The 19,340-nt window shown below is 45.8% G+C and overlaps 1 protein-coding gene across 1 annotated transcript in view; it reads left to right on the top strand.

The window, feature by feature from the left end:
* Nucleotides 1–4,362, top strand: part of TMEM132C (transmembrane protein 132C) — a 207,863-nt gene extending 203,501 nt beyond the window's left edge. The window contains exon 9 of the mRNA XM_077835356.1: nt 3,163–4,362. Coding sequence (XP_077691482.1) covers nt 3,163–4,362 — 1,200 coding nt within the window. The remainder of the gene's footprint in view (nt 1–3,162) is intronic.
* The last annotated feature ends 14,978 nt before the right edge of the window (nt 4,363–19,340 follow it).

Genomic DNA, 19,340 nt, shown 5'->3' with positions numbered 1-19,340 from the left:
AAAAGCCAGACGGGAATGGGGACTGAGGGGAGTAGTAGGTTGAGACCAGGAACAAGGGGGGCTGGGACTTCAGGGATAGAGAAATGGACAGGGGGCAGGGGAGAGGGAGAGGAACACTGGGACTGGAAATGGGCGGGGGGGGACTGGGATGGTCTAAGCAAGGGAACTGGAAGCTAAAGAGAGAGAGGGGTCAGGGATGGGACTGTGACACCTAAGTGGCGGGGAAACTGAGCTTGGATGAGGAGTAAGGGGCAGGCTGGCCAAGGAGAGTAGGACTGAGAAACAGGGGGAGGGAGAAAAGAGACAGATCTGACAAGGAGCCAGGTGTGGAGGGAATACTGGGACTGGCTGGGTAAAGAGATTGGGACAAAGAACTGGTGGGTGGGTTTGTACCAATATTCCAGGGAGGAAGATGGGGATGGGGAATGTGGAGGGGACCAGAGTCTAGAGTCGGGGAGAGAGACAGATCAAGTGAGGAGCTAGGAAAGGGGGGAACAGATAATGGCTGGACAAGGAGCCTGGACCTGGTGTAGTGAAGGAGACTGACTGTAGAACCTCTGCCTCATCTGATGCAGAAATTGGAAGGCGTGTAGCGAATGAGGCAGGGGACTGCAGGACGCGAAAGGATGGTCTCATGAGCAAGCAGTTCTGCCCAGCAGAACTGGATTTTATCCCAGCCTCTGCTACAGAGGGCCAGATTTCTAAAGGTGTTTAGGCCCACTGATTCCCATTGGCGACGTTCTAGGGTGACCAGATGCTAAATACAAAATATCAGGATCGCCACAGGGGGAGCGCCTTTTCAATTGTTACACTCACCCGGCACGTTCGGCAGCGGGAAATAAATCTTGCCAGCGAAGAAAGAAGTACATGCTGCCGAAGACCCGGACGTGCCGGGTGAGTGTAACAATTGAAAAAGCGCTCCCCTTGCCTGTCACCTCTGCCTAAGGGGAGAAAAAAAAAAGACACACCCGAAACAAAATATCGGGACAAATGGTGACCCGACCATACTTCGGTCGGGATGCAGGACAAACTGCTCAATATCGGGACAGTCCCGATTTTATCGGGATGTCTGGTCACCCTACGAAGTTCAGAACCGAATCCAGCTCTCCTGAGTCCCAGTCGAATATCTTAACCACAAAGCACCCCTCCCCCTTTTTTGTCATTCTGTCTCTACTGCCCTCTGTGGTTCCAAAAAACGAGCCACTGGGAGATGACCTCAGTGCCATTTGGGTTCAGTTTTCACTCGTACATTTCTCACTAAAGATGGTCATTTTGCCTTTCTTATGACTCAATGCAAAAAAAAAACAACCCACTCATTGTTCCAGAGGTAATGGAGAAGCAAAATATCAAGTGTGCTAGATTCCCCCAAAGAAGAATGGAGATGGGGTCCCCACACACACACACACACATGAGTCCATGGAAAAAATGTTCTTTCTTTCCCAGAGCTGGGTTTGCTACTGCTAGAAATTTCCAAAGAGTAAAACTTACCCACAGTGACAAAAGCCTACTGTGACCACGCTACAAACAGGGGTGTGATTGCAGCACATGTAAACCTACCAAAGCTAGCCTTGATCTAGTTAGCGCAAGTAGCGATAGCGGTGAAGCCATGACAGCATGGGCTAGCCACCCAGGTATGTACCCAGGGTCCCAGGCAGGCTGGTACAGCTCATGCTAAAGTCGATGGTGCTGCAGACTCACTGCTCTTGGTACTCAGAGCTAGATTAAAATTAGCCTGGATATGTCTGGATATTGTTCAACCATCTCAGGCTCGTTTAATGAAAGATCCGTTGTTTTAGTTTCCCTTCCTCCCTCACACTTTTCAGCAGTGCTACAGCTTCAGAGTTACCCTGGCTCTATTTCATCGCTGTGTGCAAAGCATGTCTGAATCATCAAGTACTTTGCCCTCTTTCCTGTTGTGCCACAATATATTTTCCCCTTGTTTGGTCCCCAAAGAGCTTTCTGATAGCACTTGGAAAATTAAATATTCCGTGCATTCCAACCTTCTGCATAACTAAATGCCCCTTGCTGTTTTCATTGAAAAGCTTTAAATTTAACGAGAAGGGTAGCAATTCCCTTTGTTTATAACCATAGTGTAACAAATTGTAACCAATTGAAAACAATATTGGGTTGTAAATTTGTATTATGATTGGACATTAAAAGGGTGGCGATGCTTTTCCCCATGGTGATTTTCAGCCCAATTGTTTTGATGTACCTTCGTGTAAAGTTATTAAGGACATTTGCAGTGTAGGTCTTGGGAAGAATAGAATTTCACTTTCATGTTTAGTTGCATTTCAGCAGTCTGCCTGTACGTATGCTAACTAAACAAACTAGACACAGAGCAAATGAAAAAATAAAGAAATCTCCTGCAAAGAAAGCCACTGAGACATGGAGAAGTAAATGTCTATATCATCTGGATGAGACCCAAATAGAAAACAACTTCGCCTCTTGACCTCTAGCTTTCTGTTTGCTTCTAATGGTACTACCTGCAGGGAACAAACACAGTCCAATTAAATCCAAACCATTTGTATATCGTTATCATGGAGATCACAGCAGAACCCCCACATCCTGCCTTGGCTGACATGGAAATGTAATGGGGTTTACAATTATTTTCAAGGGTAAATTATGTTTAGCTGAAAACAAACAGTCCTCAGGCAAAGTAACAACTGTTTTGCAAGTCTTTTGTTTCCTTTCAGGTGACGCATTTTCAAGACATTGTGGCATCCTTCCTCTTCCCTGACACAATATTTATGCCCTGTTTAATTTGACTGCTCCATGTGACATATTTGCATGGGAAACAACAGGAAAATAAGTGTTCTGTCAAGTGCTTCCAGTAATTTTTCTGTTTTGTCTCTTTCAGTTTTCATGCAACAGGAATGGGTTGGGTTTTTTTAATGGGTGTGTTGTTATGATCTCCCCATATCAATTATTTCACATTTCCATTTGCAAAACCTTTCCATGAAAGATACCGCTGGGATCTTTAATGAAAAATGTGACCAATTTTCTGCCCCATCGGTCAAGACTCAGCTTGTTTTCAGCGTAGTACTTAGCCAGTGCCTCCTGCTTTGTTCAGCTGCATTTCAGAGCTGGGAAGATTGATGAGTTGCAATCAGTTGAGCTGTTTTATTTAAGGCCCTGTCTTTAACCATTTCCCTCTTCCTTTAGGAAGCCATAGTAAGCATCTGGATCCAGTTCAGTGACAGCTCAGTTACTCCATTAGACATTTATGACCCCAAGGACTTCTTCCTTTCCGCCATGTCGCTGGACAAATCTGTTGTCTCAACCCATCAGAGCACTAACTGGAAATGGCCAGTCGTGGCAGCAGAAGGTGAAGGGCAGGGCACATTGATCAAAGTAGACATGATGATCTCTGAAGCCTGCCAGAAATCCAAGAGGAAAAGCGTCTTAGCCATGGGCAACAGCAACATCAAAGTGAAGTTCGGCCAAAATGATGCCAACTCTCACACTGGCGGAGATTATGATGCCGACGAGATTGAAAACCACGCGAGTGACCGGCGGCAAAAGGTATCAGATCAAGAGCGGTATGGCCAGGATGGGCGATACTATGGGAGCTCTTCGGCAGAGCGAGAGGAAAGTACCATCAGAAAAGTCAGCACTACTGCAAAGTCAATAATCAAAAACAAAGTCATGAAAAACAATAGGCTGGATGGAGGCAAACTCTCGGATGATGGCCAGCTGCAGAACATTCCCATAGACTTCACCAACTTCCCTGCTCAAGTAGACCTCCCGAAAAGCAATGGGGGCATGGAGGAGAATGACCTAGTGCAGACGCCCAGAGGCCTTAGCGATCTGGAAATTGGGATGTATGCTCTGCTGGGGGTCTTCTGCCTGGCAATTCTTGTCTTCCTAATAAACTGTGCAACGTTTGCATTGAAATACCGGCACAAGCAGGTTCCGGCGGAAGGGCAAGCCACCATGACCCACTCCCACGACTGGGTCTGGCTCGGAAATGAGGCGGAGCTGCTGGAGAACACAGTGGACGTGTCACCTCAGCAGGACGAGCACACCACTATTATAGACCGAGGGATGGGCCATGAGGAAAGCAACCACCTCCTCAATGGCAGCACTCAAAAGAACATCCAGAGCCAGATCCATAGGTCTGCTGACTTAGGGGGGAAGCAAGGGAAAGAGCAGAAAACGGAACCTTTGCATTCTCCCACATCCAAACGAAAGCGGGTAAAATTCACAACCTTCACCACCATCCCACCTGATGATGGTTGTCCCACTGTCAACTCTATCCTAAGTAGCAATGACGACGATATTAAATGGGTGTGCCAGGATATGGACCTCGGGGACTCCAAAGAGATAAAAAACTACATGGAGAAGTTCAAAGACAAAGTGTAGCTCCTGTCTGGTTTTCTGGGTTTAACCACACCTTGATGCCTTCAGTTCTACAGTATATATTGGGACAGAAGAGGGGAGAAGGAGGGGATCAGGAGGGGAAAAAATCAACAACAACAACAAGGCAGTTTCTGTAATCAGGGAAAGAAATTTGTCAAACTGTCCATGGCTTTGGGTTTGTTCATTTGTTTGTTTTACTCCAACAGCTGTTCATGGATTTGGGCAGTCAATGGAATAGAAATAGCAGAAAGGAGTAAGGAAACAGATTAACCAATATGATGAACTGGGCACGGTGAGGTTGTGAAAATTTATCTGATGGATCAGAATAATAACAACAATATTACAGACAAGGTACCAAAAAATTTTGTTTAAAAAAAATAAGTGAAAGAAAGTTAGTTAAGAGAAAAGACAGACAAATTGTCACTTTTTAATATTTGTAATAATATGGAAGTATGACCCAGGAAGAGACATTTTAGAGTGTTACCCAAGCAGTTGCTTTCTTTTTCCTCATCTGAAGTGAAAACATGTCCCTGGCATTAAATGTGGAGCAGAAAGAGATTATCTGATATATTTTTTTTATTTTTCCGTCTATTTTCCACCCCTTGAGCTTTTTTTAAAATGAGTCTTTTTTTAAAAAAAAAAATCCAGTTGGTTCTTTATGGACCAAGAAATAATTGTTTTTCTACATTAGCTAATAACAATCTTCCTTGTCATTTGAAGAACTCAGAGGATGAGCAAAAACTAATAATTCCACCATGAAAACATGGGTCTCGGCTGTTTTGTGCTAGCTAGAACCTTGTTCTGTCTGGAGGAAGATTTAATTTTGCTTTTGGGTGTGGGTGGGTTAAGTTTCCACAACCAAAGTTCCCAAGGAAAGAAATTGCTGTTCTGTGTTTGCATTTAAAAATAATAACCAATAGGAATGACCGGATGTTGCATACTTACCAAATATAAGACCAATTCCATTAAAGCCCATTTATGTGCATAGCCGAATGTTTATTTTTTTGCCAAGTCAGTGAATTCATAATTTGCTCTGTTCATCTTTTCAGTGCCACCAGTTCTCATGGGGGATTGGGAGGGAGGATGGGGAGTGGTACTCACAAATAGAGAAGCAGGTTGTCCCAAGCCCATTTTATTTCCTCTTGTTAGGGGAGCTGAGTTTTTGGCTGGATAATATGAGTTTGGGGAAAGAGACATTCAAATGACCAAGGATCAACAGAGATCTGGGTCTACTTTATTTTCAGCTGTTTCCGTTGGACTAGCACAAACTGGAAAATCTCTTCCTTTGAAAATCAGATGTTTTTAATAACAAAATATGAATTCAGCAATGCATCAGAAACAAATAGGAGATAAAGGCACAAATAAATGGGTGCCGTTCTGTTGACTTTAATGTCAATTTGCACGAAATGAGGATATGGCTCAGAATCTAAATGATGGGGGGAAACCACACTCAGAAAACCCATTCATAATTCAGAAGAAGTCCTCATGTCAAATCTTTTTCGGAAAGCAGTGTTACGTCTTGACTGTTAGCAGGGAGCACTTGCGTTGTTTGTCAGCCCTGTCTTTACCCGTTGATTCCACTACGTTTTTGTTTTTTGTTTTTTATTACTAAACTCAGTAGGTTTCTTTTTTATTTTTTTCTTTTCTTGGACAAAATGGACCCTGCCACTTGATAACATAGGAGGTTTTAACAAGATATGCCTAGTATGCATTGTAGACTGAAAGAATGTAATATTTATTTATACATGATATATAAATTGTAATTAAAATGCTTTACATGGCTTGAAAAGTTAACCTCTTTTTGGGGGGCTGTTTCTGTCTTTTTTTTTTTTAATTAAAAAAAAAACCAAAAATTTTAAAAAGAAAACAAAAAACCACTCGACCCTCCCCGGCCTAATTGCTGAGAAAATGTATAAACTTCTTTTTAAAGAGAGAATAGAAGAATACAGTGGTTTTACTTCTGCCTCTGACCCTACTGTTGTAACCCATTCCCCTCTCCCCTCCCACTCTATGGTGGTGATGGTGGATGGCAGGAGAGGACAGCAGGCCGGCAGATTTTGTGGCAGTTTATCCTTATTAATCACGTGCTTCTGACGTGGGCAACGTTTTTTGCAGCCAGTCGTAAGTAATTGTGCTGCTTCTGTGGTTGATACGTGGGCTTGGATGTAGGTACATTGCATTGGTTAATAACTGACATTTACAACGCACCTTTGATCCCAAAGGAACCCAAAACACGTTACAAGCTAAGGAAAGTGATACATCAACCATACGTGGGCACTCACTGCATCCTACCCACAAAATGCAGCCACCTCTGGGGTGAAACACCACTGAACCATACAGCGCAACAGGTAAAGACAGGAGTACGATACCCAATTGGAAATCCTGGCAGGATGTACGTAGGCAGATTGTTATTACTCAAAATAAATTTGGCCTTGGACATTTTCAAAAAGTGGTAAAGGATTGTTAATGATCTGAACTAGGCAGGAACACTGATTTTACATCTCGAATGAAGGATGACACCTCCAGCAACACAATGCACCCTGATGTCGCCTAGGGAATTGGTTCAGTACTGGTCACCCATTCAGTCACTGGCACCACTCCCTGCAGCACTTAGTTGCTTCTGAGTGAGTCTGACCCAGTTTGAGAGTAACAGCCGTGTTAGTCTGTATTCGCAAAAAGAAAAGGAGTACTTGTGGCACCTTAGAGACTAACCAATTTATTTGATGAGCTGTAGCTCACGAAAGCTCATGCTCAAATAAATTGGTTAGTCTCTAAGGTGCCACAAGTCCTCCTTTTCTTTTTGACCCAGTTTCGCATCTAAGATTTGACGGGAGCAGAGCAGGAGGTGGTATCTTCATATAATAAAGAAAACAGTTCTTCTGTAGCACTTTTCATCAGCTGATAATCCCACATGAAACTTTTGGCTACCAAGAGCAAGCGGCTGGAGGAAATACAGCTTAGAGTATGTGCTCACAATGGCAGGGGCAGAATTTATTTTAGGGCCAAATCCAGCCATCTTTAGCAGGCAACGGTTTGGCTTAACAAAATGATTCCAGTCTGAGTAAAGAAATTTATTCCAATTCCTCAAAATGTTCAAGTTTTCATCAAAAAACTGAACCATTTTTCAAGGGAAATTAAAAAAAATTCTCATGAGAAACCATATTTCTGAACCAGATCTAACACACAGTGTAGATTGTTATTGAGATATGAGTTCATGCACTGCTGTGCATCTCGAGTTAGCTTTGACTTCAGAGACCATTTTTTTTTTTATTCCTAAGAAACACATGGATCTTTTATAAGCAATCGGAATCTCACCATTTGTTTTGTGTAATGGATTGATCTGCATCTTTCTCTGTGTGCCACAGATTTGGAATTTGGCTGGTTGGTTTGAACTAATAACTGTCTGGAAAGATTTACTTTCCTTTAGTAATGACAAAATTTCTGGCATCTTCCAGACGAGTATGCAAGTTACTGCCCTCTTGGAAAGAGGCTTTCAGTGATGGTGAGCCAGGTATGTACCACACTTTCCTTTATCAGTCTTTGATTCACCATGATACCTGAATCAAAACTGTGTCTCTTTACAGCACCTCTAAGGGTATGTCTGCAGTGCAGTCGGCAGTGTGATTGCAGTGCCCGTAGACATATCCAAGCTTAGCTTTAATGTAGCTCGATTGCAGCAGTTCTCAGTGGGCTGTGACCCCTTTTTAATGGGATTACCAGGGCCCCGGGATGAAGCCAAAACCTGAGTCCCACCATCCGGGGCTGAAGCCAAAGCCCACATGGGGCCCTGTAGTAATTTTTTTTGGACTTCAGCATAAGCGAGGCACCTGAGTAAGTACCCAGGGTCCCAAGTGGGCTTGTAGAGACCTTACTGGAGACTATGATGCTGTGGCTTCACTATCATTGGTACCCACACCTAGTTAGATCAAAGCTAGTTTGGGTATGTCTACATGGGCTGCAGTCACCTCTCTGATTGCAGCGTAGACAGGCTGAGAGTTTCAAAGGGAGTTAAGCTCCCAAATTCCATTGACAGTCAATGAGAATTAGACACCTGACTCCAAACAGCCCCTTTGAAAACCCCAGCCTGTTGCACTAACATGTACATTTGCCATTCATCAGGAAGTGGCACGTTACATGGCAGATCCCTATGAACACTGGCTGCACAACTCATCACGGGGCTAGTTTCCCCTCACGGCCTTTCTTCAAATTAGATGTGCTGCGATCTTAAAAGCATAGGAGGAAGGGGCCTGAAAGCATGTCTGTTTTAATAGGGAGTCATGGCATGGAAACAGTTAAAAACCACTGTTTTACCTTCCGGAGCATAATGGTGACCAGTAAATGAAATGCATAAAATTCACTTCAGGCACCTGTTTAATTACTGTCACCAACAGCGCATTTGGGGCCTGACCCTCAGTTGGCGTCAATCAGTGTGGCTCCCTTGAAATGACTCGATGGTGTTATGTTGATTGACACCAGCTGAGGAGCTGGACCCTTGTTTATAAATCTAAAGGGGTTGTGGGTGTAAAAGACAGGCAGCCCCAAGGAATGCCGGGAGCTGCCGCCATCTACGCGGGCCTGTGTTTTATCGGCACAGTCTCGCTGCCCAATTCTGCTGTTACAAAGGTTCCTGGAAAGAAGCACTTCAGCGCCTGAGTCCTGGTAACGTAAGCGTTAAAATGTGAGGCGAGTGTGAGTAAAATTCATGCGACTGGTATAATGCGGGCATGGGGCAAGCCCCTATCATGCTGCTCTTGGAATAGTCACCGTTTCTGGCCAAATCCCCCAGCCAGCAGAGACGCCGCCCAGAATGCTACTAACCGTTAGGGGAACCCTAGGCCATGTTGCTATCTTGCTGTGACCTTCTCGCTCCTGTGTGGAGCCTGAGTTCAACCCCTTGGGGATGAGGCTTCACCCCCAGAGCCAGACACTGCACTTCGCAGCAGCCGTCACCAGTTTAGCACTCGACTTCAAGTCCAGACAGCCGTGTGAATGCATGTAATTTGGGGGCCCAGTCCTGTTCCCACTGTACCCAGTGGGAGCTTTGCCAGGGACTTCATTGGAGACTCAACAAGGGCCCCATCCAAAGCTCAGTGAAATCCCTCCATTGACTTCAATTGGCTTTGGATCAGGCCATAAGCTTTCAAGCTTATTAGCCAATCCTGCAAACCCCTTTCTCGCAGGGGAGCCAGAAGGGAGATGCTGAGTGCCCTGAGCTCCCATTAAAGGCACTGAGAGTTAAGGATACCCAGCCCTTTGCAGGATGAGACTTCTGAGTAGTCCTCACTCACCTGTATGGTCCCATTAAACTCAAGGGGCTGTTCACATGAGTAGGAGATGTAGGACATCACCATTAGCCTATTAGAATAAAGAGGCTGTGATGCTTCCTGGGGGCCCCAGTCAAGGCTGCCCGTAGATTTTTAAGGCCAGAAGGGACCACTAGTCTGACGAGCTAGTCTGACCTCCTGCTTCACAGGATTCAACCCAGTGCTTCCTGCATTGTGCCCAGTAACGTTTGGCTGACGCAGAGTGTCTCGGTGGCATCTGTCATGAGGGGAAGCTTTATTTAAAGACCCTGCCATCATGTCCCATTTTTCTCTCACTGTGGAACATCAGGCTTTAGAGACGGATGCAGATGCTGAAATTTTTCAATTTATGTTCCACTGACAAAAAAACTCCATCAAAAGCCGTTTCTGTCAGAGCAGCGCAAATGCTCATCTCAGCAGGTAGGAAACTGCCAGGCTGTGAAATATCATTTATCTGAGAAATTCACATTGGGTCAAATGTTGAGATTTACATTTCTGAGGCTTTGCCACTCTGCAGCTCCGAAGGGGCTTGGATTGGGCGGGGACTGCTTCTCCGAATGCTGCTCTTGGCACCGCGCCTGGCTCAACGAACAAGGAAATCTATAAGTACAAGGGATGTATGGCTGCAAAGATAGCATATGCTGAGAGTTACATTTTCTTTCAGGGAGCTGGGATGGCAATTCATTAATAATCATTTGCACTTATAGGAAAGAGAGCCTTTCATCGGAGGAGTTCAGTGATTTACAAGCATGACTATTTCAGGGGGGGTAGTGACATAGAATCATAGAACTGTAGAACTGGAAGGGACCTCGAGAGGTCATCGAGTCCAGTCCCCTACACTCATGGCAGGACAAAGTATTATCTAGACCGGGGTAGGCAAAATTCCCGGCCAATGGGAGCTGTGGGAAGCGGTGGGCCGCAGCCACTGGGAGCTGTGGGGGACCGTGCCTGCGGACAGTCAATGTAAACAAAATGTCTCACGGCCTGCCAGCGGATTACCCTGCCGGGCCACATGCCAAAGGTTGCTGATCCCTAATCTAGACCATCCCTGACAGGTGTTTGTCTAACCTGAAATGAGTAAGGTAGGCAGGGTTTGGCCTATTATTCTCACATCCATGATGGAAGGTAGGTATTTTTACATCCCCTTCACAGGCTGTAACAGGGTGAGCTAGCCCTTTAACGTGGCTGAGGGTGACTCAGCTGCACTTGTGCCAGGTTTGGCCTGCCTCCCCAGGTGGAGGCAAAGCGTCAAGTCAGCTGACAAGGAGCCAGGCACCTCAGAGCTGGGCCTGCTGGGAGAGGAAAGGAGGCATGCTGCTTTGGCAGGAGGGCTGTGGCTGGAAGGGGCACTCTAGCAGGGAGAAGTGCTTTGAGCAGGGGGTTGGACTAGATGACCTCCTGAGGTCCCTCCCAACCCTGAGATTCTATGATTCTAAGAGACAACAGCAAGAAAAGGGATGGAGGCAGCAGGAGGGCCTGCTGAAAGCTGGAAGAGGCTCTGCAGAGGGAAGGCCGTGCAGGGCTTGGTTCCAGGGAGAGGAGTCCTAGGTGCTCTTCAAAGAATGAGACACCCACCAGGTCTGCTGGTTCTTTAGAAAGAGACTGGGGAAAAGAGTGAGGCCTTTTTTGATTTTGGCTATTGCGGCAGATGGTCCGACTCTTTAGGAGTCCCAGGGCTGTAGACCCATAGCAAAGAGTGACCGCAGGTTCCCCCTACACTGCTACCTGGTGAGGTAAAGCAGTGACCCTGCTGTTAAGGGGAGGAAGAAGGGATGGTCGTGTGGCTTCAGTATGGAAGACCGGTGTTGTCTGTTGGAACTTTGACTCATTGTATTCAGTTGATATGATGGTTGCCATTCAGGGTCCCTTTTTTCATACCAGTGAGAGGTGTGACAAGGAGAGAGTGGGAACAGGAAGGGTAGCACACAGTGAACTGTGTAAGAATCAGGATACTTGATCCCTGGAGGCCGTACGCAATACAGAGGACTCATCCTGAGTTTATAAAAGAACGAAGATCTGTGTGTGCTTTGGCCACTGCTACTCACGAGTACTGAAGAACAACAGGTCAGTTTGTACAGGATGTGATCCAAAGCCAGCTGAGGTCATGGAAGTTTTCTTGTAGATTTCTATGGGCTTTGGATCAGGCCCATAGAAAAATTATTGGGCTGTTCATTAATGGAGGATTTAAAAAAAATAAAAGCACCTGCCAGGAAATGTTGCCCCAAGGAAAATCAAAATGCCTTGCTGTGGTGTACACCTGCCATTGGTCCAGTAACATTACATGACACAAGGTGCGGGAAGCAGAGGGGAAAGAAGTGTCAGCCAACACTCATATAGCCTATTACAAACCTTAAGGCTGGATTGGAATTGATTGTGAATCTAATGATAGTTCAAATGATCTGGAGTTGGAACAGGCAAACACTCTTGCAGTGCGTGACCTTACTGAAGTAAGGAATATTGGCATGATGACAAAGTAGCTAGGAAGTCCTTTGGTAATTTTGATATGAGTCAGAGGAAAAAACCTTTAATATGCCTGGTGGTTTACAAAGAGTTCAGGAGAAATACTTAACAAGAAACCCAAACTACCTTCCATCACAGAGCGGAAGATAAAGAGGGGAAGATTGGCTCTAACAGTGATCAGCCTCAAAGTACATCCCATTGCATACAGAGAAATCCCAGGGGCTAGATTTGCATGGCCTAATCAATACGTGTGAATGAAACTGGAACAATAAATCAAACTGAAAAGTAGAACCTATTATGTCATTACGAGAATATCTGAAAATGCTCCCAATGCAAGGAGTAAGGAGATGGGATAGAAGGATTAATGAGTGGTTGGATATTTCTGAATAAGGTGCAAAGGCCAGAGTGAAGAAACTCTGCTTAATCAGCTTTGCCTCCGTAGGCACCTTCTGTGCATTCTTCTAAGATGTCAAAGTTTTTAATAAGCTAAAAAAACCAATAGTTCCCCGAAAAGCTACCTAAACTAAAGTAAGATAAGTGCCCAAATGTCACAGCTTATTTCTCACTGGGGGAAGTGTATCTGCACTTAGCGTCTGTTAACACGATTCATGCCAGCACAAATTGTCGAAACAGCATACAGCTATGACTGCTTGCCGGTATAGTAACTGCACTCTGTGAAGAGTGTGTTGATGAACAGGTTTTCACTGTGTCGGCACAGTAGTATTCAGGCCTCCACAGTAGCCCAGCCTGGCTCCTGCTGGTATACGCTTCAGAGCCGGCCTCAGCTGTCTAAGCTCAACTGGAGGTAGATTGTCTCATAGAGATCAATCCTATGGACCAGCTGGTGTAAACCAGTGAACTTTCACTGACTTCAGTGGAGCTGCAGTGATTTATACCTGCTGAGGAACTGGCCCATGATATATAGCACCAAGAGCTTCACCAAGGTGCACCATCTGTGCAAAGGGGAAACTTATTCTCCAAGGGGCATAGCCAGTCCCATGCCCTGAAGCCACAGAGGGGCCCTTGGTCATGGAACTGCTGCAACTAATGGAGCTGGATGTGAGATGGGCCATAAAAGGAGTTTTGCATGCCCCGAAGACCTCTCCTCCATGTGTGCTCCGTGGCAGCCTGCAGGGGGCAGCAGCAAGCTGAGTGTGCACCACTAAGGAACCACGGGGGTTGGCAACAGCGCCATCTTTCCATCCTCCTCTCCCTTGCAAGGTGTGTGTGTGTGGGAATTAGGCTGGCTTCGCTTCTGTGCAGCAGCCAAGCAGCTGCTACGTGGCCTGGGGGAGAATTCCTCTGTCCGGGCCTCTGCAGGCTTGCACACCTCTGCCCAGCCCTCAGCCAGTGCCTTCAGGCCTGCTGTGGGTTTAGGGTTTAGGATTTGACGCTATATACCAGTCCCACAAACCATGATTTGCCTGAACAGCAGCCCTGGATTCTGATACGGCCCTGAGCCAGGTTTTTACCCCTGTCTCTCCCCCATAGCTTAACTCTCCTTCTCACACGCTAGGGTGAAAACTGAGGCACACCCTTTGTGTGAACCTCCAACCCATGTAGTATCTTAAAGGAACAGCACTATTTCATAGCCATTCTTATGGTACATTTAAATTTCACTGGTGGGTCTCCACAGTTAGTTACACCACACAGCACCCCTGTTGGTCAGTCAATAAAGCCTCCTGCAAAAGCCCCTATTCCACTAAGCAAATGATCGCATGGGCTCTTGCTTTGCTTCTGCTGGGGAAGGGTCTGAGATGGGCTCTTCTTGCTGCTGAAAAGCAGGAATGGGCTGAGCAAAGCATTAAGCTCCCAGTTATCACATACCACTTTTTATGACATTACACCCCCTTTGCTTCCTGATTTGGAAATCAGATAACTGCCCAATTGCATGTTCCCAAAACACACACACCCACTCTCGGCAGCAGCAGGCATCAATTGAGTGAAATTGCTCCACTTGTTTTGAAATGATCCTAAGCTGAATGTCAATGTTGAAAATAAATTGTCAGCAAAGAAGATTCAGTAGCAAAAGAAGAGAGGCTGATTATGATGCAAATTACCAAATAACTCTCATCCTTGACGGCTCATCCTGGACAAATTTGTACTGATTTTTCTACATCTATTTGTAGCGTGGGAGGGTAAATGGAAAACTTTGCATAAAAAATGGCATTGCTTATTGATTATTCTGATGCCAAGGGCAATAATCTTCCAGCTATCAGTGTTCTGTGCAATATGCCTCACTCTCTGTTAAGGCGTAGTGCTGCCCATGTTTGTTCCCAGTTAATGCCACACCTGGTGAAAGGTGCAGGTGCGACATTGGATGGAAACTATCTGGGTAGCACCAGAGACATCCTTCTGAAGAACTGACACTTTTAGAGCTCATTAATAATTCACTGGCTTCTTTATTTATTTATTAAACCCAAAGTTGAAGCCTCCATTAAGTTCTGTCACTTTGCACCTTTCTGATAGCTCAGAGCAGGTAAAAAGGTGGTTTAGCTGGCTACCAGGGAATTTCCCATACGTAAGAGTTCAGGATGCCAGTGCAGTCTCCAGCAGAGGGGAAGGACCAGGATGAAGAGGTGTGGCCAAAGCACCTCTATATTTTGGCTGTTGGACAGCTCCTTGGAGCCATTGGCAGCTGGCATAATTTAGAGCAGCCTTCAGGTTGCAACCACTTGCAATAGGTAGCAAACAAGGGCTAGGCTGAAATTTGATCATGCAGCTTATTCTGCAAATATTCATGAATAACAAATCAGGATTGAGGTCTGAATGCTCCACAAACTGAAAAGAAGGCCAAATTTTTGCATAATAATATTCCAACTGGCTCTGTTTGGATCGAAACAGATAAGAAAGGGGAGCTTTTTCCATTGCTTCACATTACACATGCACTGCTTGAACAGGCAGCTGGATAAGAAATCCCTGTTCTGCTGTTGGCCACTATCAAACATTTTACTAATTCATTGAGTCGTTTTTTGTATTCATTTCTTTCACCCTGGTGAATATTTTTATGAGCTATCAACTAGCTTCCTGTGGTTGCTGATTAGTAAGAATGTCAGAAGTCTAAAGAGCCACTGGCACAAATTCATGTTGTATGGTGAATTCCCATCATTTTGCGTGTCTGCTGGTGGTGTGGGGGAGAGGTGGACACTCTTTTCTGCAGACACTAGAGAATGAGATCGAGATTCCAGGGGAAAGAGGATCAAAGATTTGATGTAAACCAAAAGGGGGCGGGGAGGGGGCAAATGCTCCCTTATTTTTGTGACTGTAAGCTGCCTATAGCTTCCTTGTTTGTTCAGGTATCTCTCGATTCTCTCTGCTTAGGTGGCCAGATTAACACATTTCCTGGAGCCGGGGAGTGCACCCACCACAATGGGCAAAGCCTGCAACTCTCTAGCATAACCCAGGGCTGCCTGTTGTTCTAGTGCCCTGCATGGTTTCAAAAGAAAGGCTTTGTTCTCATTTGCTCCAGGCTACAGCATCTCTAGCCTCCTCTCTCCTGCAGGTATTGCCTTGAAGCTGTAACATCTCCCCCCTCTTCAGAACACTTGCTGTTACTGCAGCTCCAATGCTCCAGCTAACTGACAATAGCGTTGGCATCGCTGCGGGAGCCAGTTCAGAGCTAGTCCTGGCTCGCTGGTGCTGCTGTTTTCATTCTGCATTCGGTTTATCTACCTAGTATTAAAAATTACCCCCTCCCTTTTCTAAAGGGCCCTTCTCCTGTGAAAGCTGCCAAATCATTCATCTTCTCATTAGTGGGGAGAGGAGAGGAGGGAAAGCTCAGTGGTTTGCGCATTGGCCTGCTAAACCCAGGGTTGTGAGTTCAATCCTTGAGGGGGCCATTTAGGGATCTGGGGCAAAACAAAACAAAACAAAAATTAGGGATTGGTCCTGCTTTGAGCAGGGGGTTGGACTAGATGACCTCCTGAGGTCCCTTCCAATCCTGATATTCTATGGTTGATTCTCTGTGGGGCAGATTGTGATTGGTGCATGTGTGGGGTGGGAAGAAAGGGGCACAAGGAGAGTTGCACCCCTCAAGGATCATGGCCAGTCATGGCACAATCCCACCCTAACCTCATAGCGCCTCCCCATACATACCTGGATATTAAGTTCATATTTGCCCCATATGCAGTGGGCAAGCACCAGCTATCTATCTGGTGGAGAGTAGCAAATGGTCACACAAGTAGTGCACAGCCCGTGGGTGTAAATTCTTACTTCTGCAGAAAGTGCCATGGGATTGCTGATGTCTGTGCAGAAAAGACAGAACTTCAATTGTAAGGGTTGTCTCCAAGTCCTCCAGTTTGAGTACAATAGATTCACAAGCTCGGCAGAAGAGTTACCAAGAGGGCTGGTGAATATCAAACATGGAGAGGAAGGAGCGGTTCTCAGGGGCATGAGACTCAGGTCCTATTCCCACCTCTGTCATAGATTCCCTGGCTGACCTTTGGCAAGTCAGTCAGCCAAAAGCCTCCCTTAATTTTGCCTCAGTGTTTGGGTTCCCCTCTCAACACACCTAGAGCCCAAGACTCAGAGGCACTGAGCATCCACAGCTCCACTGGCTTCAGACTGAGTTGTGGGCATGCAGCCGCTTAGAGTCAGACTGAATGTGGTTCAAGATTGGCACCCAAAAAATGTAGGCATCTAAAAATTAGTGGACGCTTGAAAATATTGCCTCTCTGTACCTCAGTTTCCCCATCTGTAATGGTGAGCAGGGTTTTCACCACATGGCCCCAGTGAAAGTCAACAGGCATTGCTCTGTTCAAGGCCTAGAGCTTGATTCTCCACTTCCTTGAGCCAAGTCGCTGATGCCTGTGTGAAGCTGGTGTAAGCTGCTACCAGAATCCTGTATCTCACCTCCGCCCACTCGGGACCGGTGTGAATGAAGACAAGTGACACATGACCGTGCAGGATCAGGGTCCTAAAGATTTGTTCCTGCTTCAGTTGAAGTCATTGGCAAAACTCTCCTTGGTTTCGCTGAGAAAGGATCAGAGCAGTTGAGGAGAAGGGATTAGTGTTCAAAGAGTAAAGAGACAACACTGTTATAGGTTGGGTATCGTAATAATCCTACCTCTGGAAACGTATTGGTGCAGAGACCACTACCTGTTGTGCTGTTCAATAGTGTCTCACTGTTGCCTTCTACTCTCTCCTCCCCACCATCTGTCTCTCCACCTCTGTTGTCTTTTGTCTTATACTTAGGTTGTTCTTTGGGGCAGGGATTGTCTCTTTGTTCCGCTTGTACAGCGACCAGCACAATGGGATTCCTGGCCATGGCCAGGGTTCCAGGTGCAACGGTAATACAAATAATGTAATAGGGGGCTGAGAACGTGAACACTGTTCTAGGGAAAGAGGTGCAGCCAAATTGCCATGTGAGTAATGACTGACACTTTAGCACCACTTAGAACAGCCATCAGAGCAGAATGACACGGGAACTGTTCTTGGGTTTCTGTAACACTGTGGGTTTCACAAAAGAATGAGCAGAGGTGGCCATAACAATTAGACTCAATTAAGGTTATATGATATTGCTAGGGAATTTTTTGGATGGACTTGTATAAATAGATTAGTATTTTTAACAGAACCACTTTGGCAAAGCAGAGTGTCATTTCCACACACCCACCCCCATCCCTTTTGTATTTTGGGGATCTGCCATTTATTTTCTAGCTATTCATCCATCCAGGTTCTTTGTACCACCAGGACCACCACCCTCAGATCTGAGTACTTCAAACTTTACAGGGATTCTTACAAAAATGAGTATATTTTAAAACACTTTTTTCATACTGCATCCAGCTGTTACAGAGATGAGGGGTTAGACATCACTGGATTGATTAGGTTAATTGGCAGTAGGTGGGTTTCTTCCATTGCTTATGAAACAGAGGACCTAGCCCCAATCTTAATCCTGGCATGCCCCTTCCTCACTCCTCAGCCAAACCTAAGTCCCCTTCTTGCTCCCTGACAATAGCTGAGAGGGACAAAATTTCCATTCTTTTTCTCCCTCTCCTGAAGAGAGACTGTGCCTCTTCCAGGCAGGGGGATAAGGCATTTCCTACATCTTCTTCTGCCCCCGATCCTCGCCCTCGCAACACACAGACACTTTGCTGGGTCCCGTTGCTTAGAGGTGTATCGGTCCCAGTGAACGCACACACATTCAGGCTGGCAAGACCACGCCAAGTAGTGGTGCACAGGGGCTGTGACTCGAGCTGGCTATTCCAACCCAACATTTTTGCATTGGCTTTTGCAGATTCTTCAAAACTGGATGGCTTCCCAGAGACGATTTGATTTCTGAGGGAACACACAGGCAGGGATCCAGGAGAACTACGCCTGGTGTCCTGCCAGCTCACCCACTCGGCTCCTCAACAGCCCACCTGCCAGATTGTCGCTGAGCCAGGGACCCCAGGGCTGTCGGGGACCACAGGTCCAGGCCAACCCATCTGCAGAATGGCCCCAGAGCTGGGGATACATTTCCCTTTTGTGGAGAATTCAGAATATTTTGTTCCAAATCGAAATGAAACCAAATTTCAAAATATCAAAATCCTTCACAAGCCATAATTACCTGTCTCCACGCACAGCTCTACCTGTTTCTCTGTTCATCTTTTCCTGTGGCGTTATGGGGCCCCCACATGTCCATTAACCAGCTTGTATCGTGCAGGTTTCAATCTTCCTCTGCAGCATCAACTAGCAGAGGTCGGCTACTGGACTGTATGAACCAATGGCCAGCTCCAGCATGGCAAAGCCTTTAACCTTACAAAGAAATACCCCTGATCCTACCAAGTCACCTATAAATTATTTCCTCTATGACTCAAACCCTTATGTATGACATGAATAATTTGACTAATTTTACAGGGTGAGTGGAATCTGCTCCTGAAAAATGCATTAATCTGGTAACAGCTCCTGTTTCACAGTTCGGAAGAGGCAATTACTCATAGTTACACAAATGGCCTAGAGTTGAGATTAGGGCAGTGATGTATGTCCCATAACAGATGCACAGTTTTGTACGTTATCCTCATTGTTTGCCGGCTTGATTTGTCCCCCTCCCCCATCCGTGTAGTAGTGAGTAGAGACCGAGACAATATGCTGTGTATTTAATTCTTGGACACTTTGTGGGCTTTGTTTTGTGCTAAATTGACATCCTGCCATGTACCAGAGAAAGTCAATCATTAACAAAGTGCATGCAACATTGCCACCATTGTTCCACCACATTCCACCCCAATCATTGGAGTGAGATGC

The sequence above is a fragment of the Eretmochelys imbricata genome, chromosome 15 (assembly GCF_965152235.1).
Source record: "Eretmochelys imbricata isolate rEreImb1 chromosome 15, rEreImb1.hap1, whole genome shotgun sequence".
Classification (NCBI taxonomy): Eukaryota; Metazoa; Chordata; order Testudines; family Cheloniidae; genus Eretmochelys; species Eretmochelys imbricata.
This window is presented reverse-complemented; position numbering and strand designations above follow the sequence as displayed.